General features: G+C 45.5%; 1 protein-coding gene across 2 annotated transcripts in view; it reads left to right on the forward strand.

The window, feature by feature from the left end:
• vwf (von Willebrand factor) overlaps window positions 1-14882 on the forward strand; it is a 137624-nt gene that overhangs the window by 9716 nt on the left and 113026 nt on the right. For both annotated transcript variants that reach the window (XM_038811190.1, XM_038811191.1), the window contains exons 9-14: window positions 47-158; window positions 722-768; window positions 1605-1741; window positions 1832-1970; window positions 10724-10824; window positions 10904-11099. In XM_038811190.1, the coding sequence (XP_038667118.1) occupies window positions 47-158; window positions 722-768; window positions 1605-1741; window positions 1832-1970; window positions 10724-10824; window positions 10904-11099 (732 nt within the window). The remainder of the gene's footprint in view (window positions 1-46; window positions 159-721; window positions 769-1604; window positions 1742-1831; window positions 1971-10723; window positions 10825-10903; window positions 11100-14882) is intronic.

Genomic DNA, 14882 nt, shown 5'->3' on the forward strand with positions numbered 1-14882 from the left:
ATTACATGGGTATTCGATGCATTATGATACAATGTTTGGGTTTCAGAAGGGAAAATACTGGATGGGGACACTTGCGTAGCTCCTTCGGATTGTTCTTGCATGCACATGGGGAAACAGTACCCTGCAAGTTCAAGTATCTCCCAGGACTGCCATGCATGGTTAGTATTGAAACTAAAGTCTGTAATGATCTCTGGTTAAATGTTAGCTGCGGGATGCATCATACTAGCTATTAGGAGTGCCAATCAAGCATTCCCATTCATTGGGTGAAGCTTAGAAAAGTATCTCAAGCTTTGAAAGAAAATCCCCCCCCCCCCCCATTTAATCCCCAGCCCTTGCATGTTTCTCTGTAGATCTCGCAGCACCTGTGGAGAGAAAATGCTCCCAACAACCCTTCTTCAGATCACATTCCTGAGCTAAATTGCAGATTGGGGCTAAATTAGGGATGTTTTAGATGATTTGGAAGAGAATTATGTTTAAACAATACATTTTTAAATGGGTGTCAAGGGTGGGCAATGGGTATAGAAACACAAGGCCCATCTTGAGGCTGTATTGCATGTCTGATCATTTTTCTCTGATCCCAAAAGTTGCACTGTGGCACTGTGCCTGAACCAGACCTTTCAATTCAACTTGCATAGAAGTCCCGATTTAATAATGTTATCATCACCTTCCATCTCCTTACACCAATTCTGTAGTTTGCTAACTTTGCACTTTTGTTTTACAGTGTTTGCAGCCATGGGAAATGGGAGTGCACCAGTGAGGATTGTCCAGGTGTGTGCCTTATTATACAATTAAAATAGTAACATTAAGAATCAGATCAGTTTACAAGAGTCAGATTTTCTTCAAAATTCCCTGTAATCAGATATGTTGCCAATATTTTGAAGTTGGAACACACAATTAATCTGCTCGTGTCACATTGTCCCTTGCCCACCTCCAGACTCCATGTGCAGATTGGCATTTACAGTTGAAGATAACTCACTTGTGGGCACCAACATATGTGCTTGTCTGAGTTGGCATTAAAAAAAAAATGCACATCAATGATGAGAAATATTTTTAATCCCTTCAGCTGATTTCTTCCTAATGGCAATGCAGAAATAGGTTTTCACGATTTGTATAAACCTGCCTACACTTGTGTCGTGCCAAGCATGTATGCAATCATAAGCTGACAAATCCAGCTGAAGAGCTACAGCCTTCAAGCAAGGCAGCACCAAGAAATTAGTCACACCCGAGAAAGTCATCAAAGTCCCAGAGGACCATAGGCTATTCACCCCTTTTTTGAGAGAGAGAGAACTGACTGGCGGTGATTTAGCCTTAGGGTCACCAAACCACAGGCGCGGGACAAGGTTGAGAAGGTGGGACCTTCATGGATAACCTCAGCCAGTATGAAAATTGAACTTCAGCTGTTGGCGTCGCTCCACATCACAAACCAGCTGTCCACCCAACTGAGCTAATCAACACCACCCCGCCCCCCCCCCCCCCCCCCACCCCGCACCCTCGAACACCTCAGTCATGAGGTAAATTAATTAAATAAAATATACTTGAAACACCACTTTGTATGATAATAAGTCAAACCACTGTTGTATAATGTCTTGACTTTTCTACATTAGGGGAATGTTTTGTCATTGGACAATCGCACTTTAAGAGTTTTGATGATAAGTATTTCACCTTCAGTGGAATGTGCCAGTACTTACTGGCAAAGGACTGTGAAGAAAACAGATTTACAGCCTTCATTGAGAAAGTGCAGGTACAGAAGATGGATATTTTAACTCTGTTGAATGTTGAACAGTACCCATGATTAGCAGCAATGTTCAGTATTTTAATCTCTCTTCCCCAGTGTGCAGACGACCCAGATGCAGTTTGTATAAGATCGGCTACATTGAAGTTCCAAGAGCTGAGTAACATCACTATTAAGCTTAAACACGGCGGTAGAGTTTCAGTGAATGGCATGGATGTACAGCCACCGCTAATTCAAGGTTTACACTTAAATTTTATCTATAGTAACAATGCATTATAAGAGGTTACTTGTTCTGTATAATGAAGGAATGTTTTCTGTTCCGATTCAGGTTTGTTAACTGGTGAAAAAAAAGTAAAGTAGTTAAAACCGAGAACAGGCTCATTCCTGCATTTCTTCCCTCTGCCTTCTTGCTTTCCATTGTTTGAATTCTGGGAAGCTCAGTTTCTCTCTTCCAGTATATCCCAATGTCTGGAAGAGATGTTTCTTCTCAAATTCCCTTCACAAACTCTATTCCTATATAGTCACCCAGTGGATTTTCGAATCACTTCCAGCCCCACTCTCCACTTCCCACTTCTTTACAGGCTGTAACCTCAGAGTAGGAGATTTAAGGGTCAATTAAAACTCCTGACGCGAGGATTTGTTGTCAGGAACTGAGGCTAATAGCCAGCCCTCAAACATAGGTGGTGTGGTAAAAAGTGAGGAGGAAAGCCTTAGATCACAGGGTAATACAGACAAGTTGGTTAGATAGGCAGAACAATGGCAAATGGAATTTAACCTTGAAAAGTGTAAGGTAATGCATTTTAGAAACACTTGCACCAAGACAAGGGAATATACAATAAATGGTAGGACCCTGGGAAGTACAGAGGATCAGAGGGATCTTGGGGTGCATGTCCATAAATCCTTGAAGACAGCAGGACAGGTAGGTAAAGTGGTTAAGAAGGCATATGGGATACTTGGCTTTATTAGCTGAGGCATAGAATATTAGGTAGGGAGGTTACGATTGAGCTGTATAAAATGTTGGTTAGTCTACACCTGGAGTACTGTGTACAGTTCTGGTCCCCATACTACAGGAAGGACGTGATTGCACTAGAGAGGTTGCAGAGGAGATTCATCAGGATGTTGAATCCTGGTATAGAGCTTTACAGTGACAAAGAGAGACTGGTAGGCTGGGGTTGTTTTTCTTGGAGCAAAAAAGGCTGAGGGGGGACCTAATTCAGGTGTATATAGTTATGAGGGGCATGGATATGAAGCAAAGTTTACCTTAGCGGAGGGGTCAATAACTGGGGGATAGAGATTTAGGGTAAGAGGCAGGAGATTTAGAGGAGTTGAGGAAAAACCTTTTCACCAAGAGGCTGGTTGGAACCTCGAACTCCCCGCTTGAAAGGTTGGTCAAAATGGGAACCCTCACAACATTTAAGAAGTACTTCGATGAGCGCTTTAAATGTCATTGCATACAGGACTATAGAGATTAGAGTAAATAGGTGCTTGATGGCCGGCATAGACACCATGGGCCGAAGGGCCTCTTTCCGTCCTGTAAGAGTTTTATTATTCTGTGACTCATAACCTCTGCAACGTGAGGTCCGGCGAAGTGTTACTCCCTGGCCTGATCTATATCAGCTGCAGCCTGTACCTGCCCAAACCTGGTACAATGTGATGGCTAGCTGCATGGCACTGTTGCTTCATAACACCAGGGTCCCAGGTTCGATTCCCAGCTTGGGTCACTGTCTGTGCTGAGTCTGCACGTTCTCCCGTTCTCCCAGTGTCTACATGGGTTTCCTCCGGGGGCTCCAGTTTCCTCCCACAAGTCCCAAAAGACGTGCTATATTTGGACATTCTGAATTCTCCCTATGTGTACCCACACAGGTACTCCAGAATGTGGCGACTGGGGCTTTTCATAGTAATTTCATTGCAGTGTTAATGTAAGCCTACTTGTGACAATAAAGATTGTTAATTAATTTAATATGGGGATTTCAGTTAGTTAGCAACAGCGACTCAAAGGAAAAGCCCCTGGCAAGAGGTTAAGTGGTTGGGCGGAAGGTGTCAGGAAGGCCTGTGGCTGAGGAGGGAAGCCTGGAGAAGGAGGAACTCCATGGTCTCCTTGTGGGATTCAGAAGAACACTCCTATTTCTCCCAACATATCAATGAAAACAATCAGCTTAACTTACTGAGCAATGCGCGCACCTGACAGAAAACTACAACCGTTTCTCTGCGTGGGCCTTGGATTAAAATGGCAGTCAGGTCCCAATGATGTCATTGAAGCCTGATCTGTATATTGGCTGGGTGCCCATGAACCTGCTCAGGAAAGCTGTTTGAGACTGCGAAAGGCAATGGGGTCAGGGCTGGCAAATTGGGTGGGTTATTTCAAATTTGTTCCTGGTCCCTGTTTAATAATAATATTATAGTAGAATTAACATAAGCCCTGTTCTGTGAATTCTGAGTCAGCAAGTTTACATTGGAAAGAATGACTGATACTGCAATATTGAGATACCTTTAATGTTTTTCCTGTGGAGGTTGATATATATATGAGATTGCCAATGGATCTAATAATTGACAGATACAGTCAAGTCATTGAGAGATAAATGAATCCCGAGCTGCAATTGGTTTATTAACTGCACTGGTACTGGTTGCATAACCAAATGCTAATTGGCCGCAGTTGTAAAGAACCTCTGTTTATACCTATGACTGAAATCCTGGGATCTCTATCAGACCCAGGAGTCTCTTGCTGGAGTCACCGTGGCTTCAGCGATCTCGGAGGTTGCAATGAACAACATCCAAACTGAAGTGTTGCCGACTTCCTGCTCCTATTGTGCTCCAGGCTTGGCACGATGTTCATTGATTGACGTGAAGGTAGAACAATGTGCAAATGTGAGATTGTGAAATGCTTCAGCCACTATTGTCTGTAATTGTTCTCCAGGCGAGATAAAGTTGCTAAAGTTCCAGTGGAATTACTCAAGAGATGTACCACCATGTTGTCTGTAACTTGTGTAAGCCTTCACATGGAATGCCATCAATGCTGTCACATGTCCAACTACAGTGTCGAGTAATATTTCCCTGTGATCTCACTTGTGCACAAGTGAGTTGCAAACACTTGCAGGTTTCCCAGATCACCTTCCAATTCTGTCTGGAGTGAGGCAAATTACTGCTTCATAGAATACCACTGTGTTAACCCAATTTCAGTGTAGACACATCGGGCCCTAATCTGTACCCCAATGGTCTATCTAAGTGAAGCCTTTTCCCCCTATCACAGCTACCCATTCCCCCACCTATGCTCAGTGCTGTACCCTGCATTTTGCTATCTCATTCACAATCCCTGAGTATATGCACTACAAGTGTGGGGAATATGTTGGGGGCGATTCTCCGAGCCCCGCGCCAGGCCGGAGAATCACCGCAACCGCACCCCGACGCCAGCGCGCGATTCTCCGATGTGCAGAGAATCGGCACCATTTGCACCAGCGCGGTTGACGCGGCGCGGTTGACAGAGTCCCGCCGGTGCCGTTCACCCCTGGTCGCTGCTGGCGGGAACTCTGCGCGAACAGTCGGGGGAGGGGGGGACGACGGCCTATGAGGGGGTGGGGGAGGAGGGGGGCTCCGTCCCCGGGCAGGCCTCCGATGGGGCCCACCGATTGGCGGGCGGGCCTCTTTCTTCCCCCCCCCCCCCCCCCCGTGCCTACTTTCCTGCGCGGCCTGCCTCTGAACACCGACGCCATGTTGAGTCGGGGCCGGCGTGCTAAAGAAGTCCCCCGTGTATGCGCAGGTTGGCGCGGCCCAACTGCGCATGCGCGGGTTGGCGCGGCACCCATTTGGCTCCGGGAAAGGAGACTGGAGCAGCGTGAACCACTCCAGTGCCGTGCTGGCCCCCTGTGGGCGCCAGAATTGGTCATCCCCGTGCCCGTTTCGCGCCGTCGTGAAACGCGACGGCGTTTACAACGGCGCAAACACTTGGGCTCCATTTGGGAGAATTGCCCCCGTTATTCTCAGATACCTTTAATTCAGCTAGTATTCTACTGAATTCTCTTAGCCTGTAACGACAGTGAATGGCATAATATAGATTTATAAGCGCATTCAGGTTGGGATTTTTCAGGCCACTCAGTTCTTCACCTCAACACAGCTTTGATCCAAAAATGGATAAAAGAGCTGAACGCTAGCGGTGAGGTGAGAGTGACTACCCTTGACATCAAGGGCCCAGCGTGCCGGTTGCTGCCTGCAGGATTCTCTTCTCCCGCTGCTGTCAATGGGAATTCCCATTGAAACTACTCCATGCTGCCGGGAAACCTGTGGGCGGGGGTGCGTTGCCTGTGGGACCAGAGGATCCCATCGCCAGAGAACGGACGGAGGATTCCCAACTATATCGCTGTTCCTTCACTGTTGCTGGGTGAAAAGTCCTGGAATTCGCTCCCTAACAGCACTGTGGGTACACCTACACCTCGGGGACTGCTGTGGTTCAAGAAAGCGGCTCACCTTCTGATGCCCACATCCCATGAATGAATTTTTTAAAAAACAAATTTATTTAAATACTTCACTCAGTGAATACAGTATTTTGCCCTTTTGTGAATTCGCTGTGTATCAAAACATTGATGTAATGATGCGTATGCAAATCACATGTATATAAAGTAATTGAATGATACAACACAGAGGAAAGCCATTCACATTACCCCTGTGCTGGCACTTTAAGATCTAGCATTTAATCCCCTCTGCTCATAGCCCGGCAAATATCCCCCTTCAAGTATGAATCCAATTGCTTTTCCTTCAGGCAGTACACCCAAGCCTGAATTTTCCAGCCCTTTTTATGGTGGGTGTGATTTCAATGGCTCACTGGCCCCACTGTAATTTCTCTTGCGAAAGGCAGGTTGGGGTCTGGAAAATTCTGGCTCCAGATTAGAACATCTTAGAAATTTTCGTTCCTCTTCCTGCCTCTGATTAATTTTATTAATTACCTTAAATATGTTTCCTCTGCTTTGAGATCCTTTACCAGATTAAAGTCCAACAGGTTTGTTTCAAACAAGAGCTTTCGGAGCGCAGCTCCTTCCTCCGGTGAGGAAGGAGCTGCGCTCCAAAAGCTCGTGTTTGAAACAAACCTGTTGGACTTTAACCTGGTGTTGTAAGACTTCTTACTGTGCTCACCCCAGTCCAACGCCGGCATCTCCACATCATTGAGATCCTTTGCTACTGCAAAGAGTTTCTCCTTGTTTAGCCTATTGAAACCATTCATGATGTTGACCATCTCCATCATATCTCCCCTCAACCTCACTGCTCTAAGGAGAACAAACCTTGGGCGCGATTCTCCCAAAACGGGAGAAATCGTCCCTTCCCGACCGGGAACCGATTCTGGTCCGCGGTCGGGGCTAGCAGCCCGACGCCGCAAGCTCCGGCATCACGGGCTTAACGAATTTCGTTAAGCCCGCTTGCCGGAGTTAGCGCCGGCTGACGCGTGATATGATGTCAGCCACGCATGCGCGGATTGGAAGACTCCAACCCGCGCATGCGCGGATGACGTCATCGCGTATTTGCGCGAAACCCGCACATCCGCGGGCCGGGATGCCCCTCAGCCGCCCCGCGAATGGATACTGCGGGGCGGCGGAAGGACAAATAGTGCGCGGGCATCGGGCCCGCTGCCCGCGATCGGTGCCCACCGATCGCGGGCCCATGGCACCCTTGGCACGGCCGTGGTACTGCCGTGCCAATCAGTGCCATGGTTATGAAAAGCGAGTTTGTGACGCCGTTTTTATGAACGGCCAGACCAGGTGTGTTTGCCGTTCGTAAAAACGGTGTAAAGGGCTGGGACTTCGGCCCATCTATCAGCTGTGAATCGCTGCCGGCCGTAAAAAAACGGCGGCAGCGATTCGGGTCGGGAGTTGGGCGGGGGGTGGGGGAGAATAGCGGGAGGGCGGGAAAAATGTCGGGAAGGCCCTCCCGCTATTCTCCGACCCGTCGTGGGGGGCGGAGAATTTCGCCCCTTGTTTTTCTTCTTTCTACAAATAATTTACATCCCTGGTATCATTCTGATATATCCTCACTAAGGTCTAGACATCGTTCTTAGAGTGTAGTTTCCAGAATTGGCCAGTGAACTCCAAATGGGGCCTAACCAGTATTTTATATTGGTTTATCATAATTTCCTGCTTTTGTACTCAATGCCTCTATTTACAAAACCAAGTTTTCCGGATTTTCTTCCTAAAAATCTATTTTATTCACAAAATTTACAAAGCATTTCAAACTGAAAATTACGTAAAGTCCAATAATATTGAACTTGTCTCCATGTCTGAGGCACTCCAATTGCAATACTCTTAATATTTGCAATATACATTCAGGCACGCAACCTGAGGGCAAAACATTTCAGATTGAAATTACGGGAAGTGCAATAGAATTCAACTTTCCTCCAGATACAGCATGTTCCAGTCTGAGTGGCCTCAGTACAATTTCAATACTTTTGTATTCGATTCCAGGCCAGGCATATATGGGACGGGTTCTCCAATCTCGCGCTAAAAAGCGGCACGTGCCACTCCGGCGTCAACCACCCTTCCTAGGGGGCTAGTACGGCGCCAGAGCATGGTCCACATCTCCGGCGCCCGAAAGCCGGCGAGCCACGGCCGACGCGCATCCGCATGCATGCCACGGCCGCCATGAGTCCGTGCATGTGCGCCGCGGCCTGGGCGAGTCCGTGCATGCACGGCATGGCAATATAGCGGAGCCCTACAGGAGCCCGCCATGGAGGAACATAGGCCCCCCACGGAACTAACCCGCACGCCGATCAGTAGGCCCCGAATGCGGGCCTGGCCACCGTGGAGGGCCCCCCCCTCCCCGAGGTCGGATCCCCCTGCCCCACCCCCCCGCTACCAGAACTCCAAGGCCTGCCGGGTGGGACTATACATAACCCACGCTGGCAGGATTTGGCCGAACTCGGCGGGCACTATGCCCGTCGAGTCCCAAAGAATCGCTGGGGGGGGGTGGTGTCGCTTTCAACGGCCCCCGACTGGCGTGGCGGTGATCCCGCGGGTGCCAGAGAATCAGCGGGCTACCGTCGGGGTGGCGTGGTACGATTCTCGTGCCGGGTCGGAGAATCCCGGCCATGGTTTCCAGCCCTTCGGTGTACTATGGCTGAAAGGTCAACAGTGACTTTTCCCTATTGCGGCTTTGTGGAAGCTACCCCAAGCTTATAGTATGTCCCTCAGCACATAGCCCTGGATCTTGGAATGTGCCAGTCTGCAACACTCAGTTGAGGACAACTCTTTGCACTGAAGGACCAGCCAGCTGAAATGAAAAATGAAATGAAAATTGCTTATTGTCACACGTAGGCTTCAAATGAAGTTACTGTGAAAAGCTCCTAGTCGCCACATTCCGGCACCTGTTCGGGGAGGTTGGTACGGAAATTGAACCGTACTGCTGGCCTGCCTTGGTCTGCTTTCAAAGCCAGCGATTTAGCCCTGTGCTAAACCAGCTTCAGGCAGGCCAAAGAATGTCTTTCACCAAGTTGATGGCCCTCCAGCTGCAGATGATGTTTATCTCACTGTGAGAACCTGGGAACAGCCCATAGAGCATGGAATGTTTTGTGTCATAGAACTGCTAGAATGCTAGAACAGAATTGATCACAATTTCTATCATGTGGAGTGAATTTCATAATATCCTTGGCACTGACAGTTTTCCTGGGAGGTATGGTGGCAGCGTGGTTAGCACTGTTGCCTCAGAGCACCAGGGACCTGGATTAAACTTCACCCTTGTATGTGTGGAGTTTGCATGTTCTCCCCGTGTCTGCATGGGTTTCCTCCAGGTGCTCCTGGTTCCTCCCATAGCCCAAACATGTGCAGGTTAGGTGGATAGGCCATGATAAATTGTCCCTTCGAGGTTTGTGTGGGTTAGGATAGGGTTGGGGGTGTGCACCTTGGTAGAGTGCTTTTTTGGAGGGTCAATGTAGACTCGATGGGCCGAATGGCCTCCTGCTCTGTTGGGATTCTATGATTCCTTCTGTAATTCTTCCGAATTATTAAATGCCAGTTTTGCTCTTAAAATTGTGAAGTCTCATTGAGTTTATCAAATATTGCAATATTTATAGGCCAAATGATTGGTGAGCACCTTCCCTTTGTGAGTGTGATTTGCTGGCACCTTTGCATTGCTATCAACAAATATGCTCACAATTGCACAGCCGTGATTTCTCAATTTTGATACTGCTGAAGAAAGATTTCCATTTGTCCCATTTTACTAAAAAGAAGATTGTTAGGCAGCAGCTGATTTTGTTTTCGGATTGATGGAGTTAGCCATGATCTAAGTGACTGGCAGAACAGGCTCATGGGGCTGACTGGCCCATTCCATTCCTCTGTTCCTAGGTACAGGTGAGGGTCTAACTTTATAGCTAATAATGGAAAGAGCCGAGACCTTTTGTTTGATTATTTGATGTGAATGTGGAGCAGTTCAGAATGATGTGTTAAGTCTCGTCCATGTACTTGCTGACTATATGCATGTGTTTTGGAATAAATTTGGACAGTCTCTATTCAGGCCCTTATGAGTATGAACTTAAACCACTAAATTATCCCTAACTTCACATTAATTTGAAATCTCGTCAAGTCAAAGATGGCTATTGTTTGAAATTGATGCGCAAAGTATTTATAATTGTATGAGAGATTTAACTGGATCGTACAATTGTTTGCTGTCTGCCATTGTTCGTATGTTTGCACGTTGGCTGGAATTGATCAACCTGGGAGGACTTGATCCTGACATGAAGCATGTCGAAGGGGAAGAACTCTTTTTCCCTGCCGTAACTTCTATCAACTTGATGAGCACGAAAATGTGAAACACAACAATGAAATCAAATAGTTAACTCCATTTGACAAAGCTAACTCAAGTACGGGAACAAAAAGGGCTGAATGATCTTGTGAAATTTCTATGACGATAAGACTAATGTAAAGTGACAGGAAGAAAGTGTTTTTCCACAATGCTTTTACTTAGAATTACGTTGTTGCTCATCTAATTACATTCATTCTGATTTCCATATGTTTCTTGTAGGTGCCCTCCGTATTCAGCACACTGTCCTGTCATCCATTCGGGTGACCTATGATGAAGATTTTCAGTTTGACTGGGATGGCTTTGGAAAGGTTTATTTGAAGGTACACCCTGAAGCTTGCAGATGTATCTTCGATTCCGCATTGCTCTGTCACGGAATTAAATGTCTGCTTGTTTCTTTAGCTGGGAGTCATATACATGGGTACAACCTGCGGCTTGTGTGGGAATTACAATGGAAACCAAGGTGACGACTTCCTCACGTCTTCCGGACTTGTTGAAACGGAGATGGTCAACTTTGGGAACTCCTGGAAGGTCAATGGAGGCTGTGCTGACCTAAAGCAGATCCATGCTGACCCATGCAATTTAAATCCCAAGAGAGGTAACTGGATTTCAGTACGTTTTGAAAGATTAATTTAACATGGCTATTTAAATATTCCCTGTGCTATTTTGGCTGAGCGCAGAATGAAAACTATGGATATGAAACCAATCGAAAGAAAGAATTCAGTATCTTCAGTGGGGATCCACACTTCAAGGGAATTGCTGTTGCCATGTTACACCTTGACCTCTATTCTGCACTCTCTTCAAATGTGGCTTCTTGCTCAGGACACTGGCTCTACCCTTAGATTGTATATTTGCTATACTTTGAATGGAAAATCATGCAGTTTGACCAGTAGCACATTTTATTGTGTGGAAAATCAGTGAAGAAAATTACAAGTCTTCATTTTGGTTGTCACAATATCAGAACTACTTGAAGCACGTCCAAATAATTGTGGCATTTCTAAAGATGTTAGCAGCTGTTAAAATTGGGTTTTCCTTCAATTTTATTTGGTGAGATGTCCAAGATTACAAATAAAGCAGTCCAAGGTGTTGCTGCGACAGATTATCTCTTCTCTCTAAGGAGAACAAGCGGTCAGAAACATTTACTTTAAAAGGGAGGTGTTCAGTCAAGTATCAGTCCCTTTGTCCACTGCCAGATGGGAGCTCAGCCAATTGGCAAATATCCGAAGAAATATGAAAACACAGTCACATGGTTTACTGAAGCAAATGCTCTGTGGAAATAATGACTATGGTGTCACAATGACCCAGTCAAGGAAAAAGGAGTTAGAAATTGCAGATTTTAAACACAACAATTTGTGCCCCCTAGTCCTTATTATTCAGATGTGGGTATCCAATCCACTTTTCCCCCCTCATATGAAAAATTTTGCCTCATTAATCATTGTGCAGTGCATAATATTTTTTTAAAAGTAGTAACATTGCAGTAATACTCTTTTTAGCATTTCGAAGTACACTAAAATTCCAGCAATGATCAAGCTGTAGCCTCTGTTGCTACTGATTGTTAGACTATCGGATGCCTTGGACATGTAAACAAAGCATCAACTATCTTTTATGTTAAATATTGTTGCAGTGCAGCAAAATGGCATTTCATGGGCAATGCCTGTCAATTTAAATGTAGATAAATAAGTAGAGTTGATAGAATCAGATACTGCTGTGGGTTTAACATCATGTCCTTTTCACCAGATGGACATTTAATTCAAAAAGAGGTAACATTAGAATCAGTAAACAAGAGCTCTATTTGGAGGGTCAAGAAATAAACTTTGACCATTACAGGTAGTGAAGGGCAGTATTCACTGTTTCACTATCTTCCTTGCTGACACAATAAAACGCAGACAGGTCACCTGCTTTCACAAGCACATCCTGAAATAACTTTTGTTCCAATTCCTCCCCCCGCACCTCCTCCCCTCCCATGTTTCCCCCATCACCACAAAACACACCCATCCCAGCTGGGTACTTTACCGCTGCAATGTAGCCGAGTTTGGTGATTTAGCACATGGGACAATCATGCACAAGATATACACTATCACCTAGCTGCACTGTGCCATGCATTTACCACACCACATGTCCCTCTTCTTTGTCTTTGAAGTGATATTCAACTGTGTCCAGAGGAGTCCTACCCCAGAAGCCATGGTAACACTGGACCAATGAAAATTACGATTTCTCAACTTCTATCCCCAGTCTCCCATTCCTCCTTCCTTTTTTGGAGATGGTCCAAATTCACTCCTCCTATTAGCTACAGGATGCAATTCATCTCATATCACCCCACCTTTGCTACAACCCCTGCTTTATGGGTCATTAAGTCCAGAAGTTTACATTCCATCACAAACAAATGCACATTTCCTTCCTGACTCAGAGAACCCATAAATAGTCACATTTTCTTGTCAATATAGCTTAACCCAAGCCCACATAAAAGCTATTAAAATCAACAGTTCAGACCACTTATTATCATAATATCAGAGAATAAAGGTTTTGTCTCTAAATAGATGCATTAAGGTAATGCATGGTTTATTTAACATAAGGTGTCACACCAAGTTAACATTGTTTTAGCCATTCCTTCAAACTGATTTTAAAACATTCACCCAATCAGATTTTGGTCATTAAGATAGCTTCAGCTCAATTCAAATTAACTCCATGGTGACACAATAAAACAAGTTTGTTTCTTCACAAACATCTGAGTTTCTTGTTTCCCAAATTACTTGAATGTTAATTGCCCAACTAATTAATTTTAAATTGTGGTTTCAGAATAACATCCATAGATATCACAGATTCTAAAAATTAGTAGAATTCTCAAAATCTTACAATTTATCAATTCATCTATCACCATGGTTTAACCGCCCGAATGCGGATCAGAAAGTTCTGCCTGATGCCTTATACCCAAATGAATGTCATATCTCCTGGCAAGTGATTCAAAGCGTCAGGCTTCCTCCACAGTAATCTTGTAAATCACAGCCCTTGTTTTGCAGCCTGTACTCACAATTTTCCTGGTGAGACAGAGTTCCTGTTTCATCAGACTTTTTCGCTCCGGTCATAGCCGGCTTTTAGGCTCAGTTTTCAGAAATCTAACACCGAAAGGCTTCATGGAAAGAGAGAGATACCTGGATCTTCTTTGGAAAGGATTGGCAACAGTTTTCTGAGAACGTTTAGCTGAATATTTTACCTCTTCTGCCAGAATCAAAAGTAAAACCAAAATGGAACCTTGTGGCTCTGAAAAAAAATCATTCCTGTGATAATATCCAATCACCACCTGTTACTAGGCAGAGCACAGCTTTTTGGGCCAATTCATGGGTTACCAGCCAAATTAATCAAACTGAGTCCCAGCCAATCTCTGTTATTGGTGCAGGTCCACAATTTAAATCAGCACAGCCTCCTGGTTCCTTTCATTTGAATTCCTTTTCATGGGACACTGGCATCAGTTTTGGGACGGGGGGACCTATACCGTTGGGATAGTCTCCACCTGAACCGAGCGGGGACCAGTGTTCTGGCGAAAAGAGTAAATAGGGTGGTCAATAGGACTTTAAACTAGAGATTGGGGGGAAGGGAAAGTCAGGGAACCAAGAGGTGAAGGAATCAGTGGGAAGCGTAGCTGCTTAGGATTACAAAAAATCACGAAAAGACAGAGCTCAGGAGAGGTTACGATAGTCCCCATCTCACAAAATATGACACAGTGTATGGAAAGGCTCAGTAAACCAAGGTCCACCACACTAAGAAAACAGAAAGGGACAGTCAATAGGGAATTAAAGGTGCTATATTTAAATGCCCGCAGTGTACGGAACAAGGTAGATGAGCTTGTGGCCCAGATTGTGACTGGCAGGTATGATGTGGTAGGCATCACAGAGACGTGGTTGCAGGGGGTTCAGGACTGGCAGTTAAACATCCAGGGATTTACAACCTATCGAAAAGACAGAGAGGTGGGTAGAGGGGGCGGGGTTGCCTTGTTAATTAGAAATGAAATTAAATCAATAGCACTAAACGACATAGGGTCAGACGATGTGGAGTCTGTGTGGGTAGAGTTGAGGAACCACAAAGGCAAAAAAACCATAATGGGAGTTATGTACAGGCCTCCTGACAGTGGTCAGGACCAGGGGCACAAAATGCACCACGAAATAGAAAGGGCATGTCAGAAAGGCAAGGTCACAGTGATCATGGGGGACTTCAATATGCAGGTGGACTGGGTAAATAATGTTGCCAGTGGACCCAAAGAAAGGGAATTCATTGAATGTTTACAGGATGGCTTTTTGGAACAGCTTGTGATGGAGCCCATGAGGGAACAGGCTATTCTGGACTTAGTGTTATGTAATGAGCCAGAATTGATAAAAGACCTTAAAGT

This window comes from Scyliorhinus canicula, chromosome 11 (assembly GCF_902713615.1).
Source record: "Scyliorhinus canicula chromosome 11, sScyCan1.1, whole genome shotgun sequence".
NCBI lineage: Eukaryota > Metazoa > Chordata > Chondrichthyes > Carcharhiniformes > Scyliorhinidae > Scyliorhinus > Scyliorhinus canicula.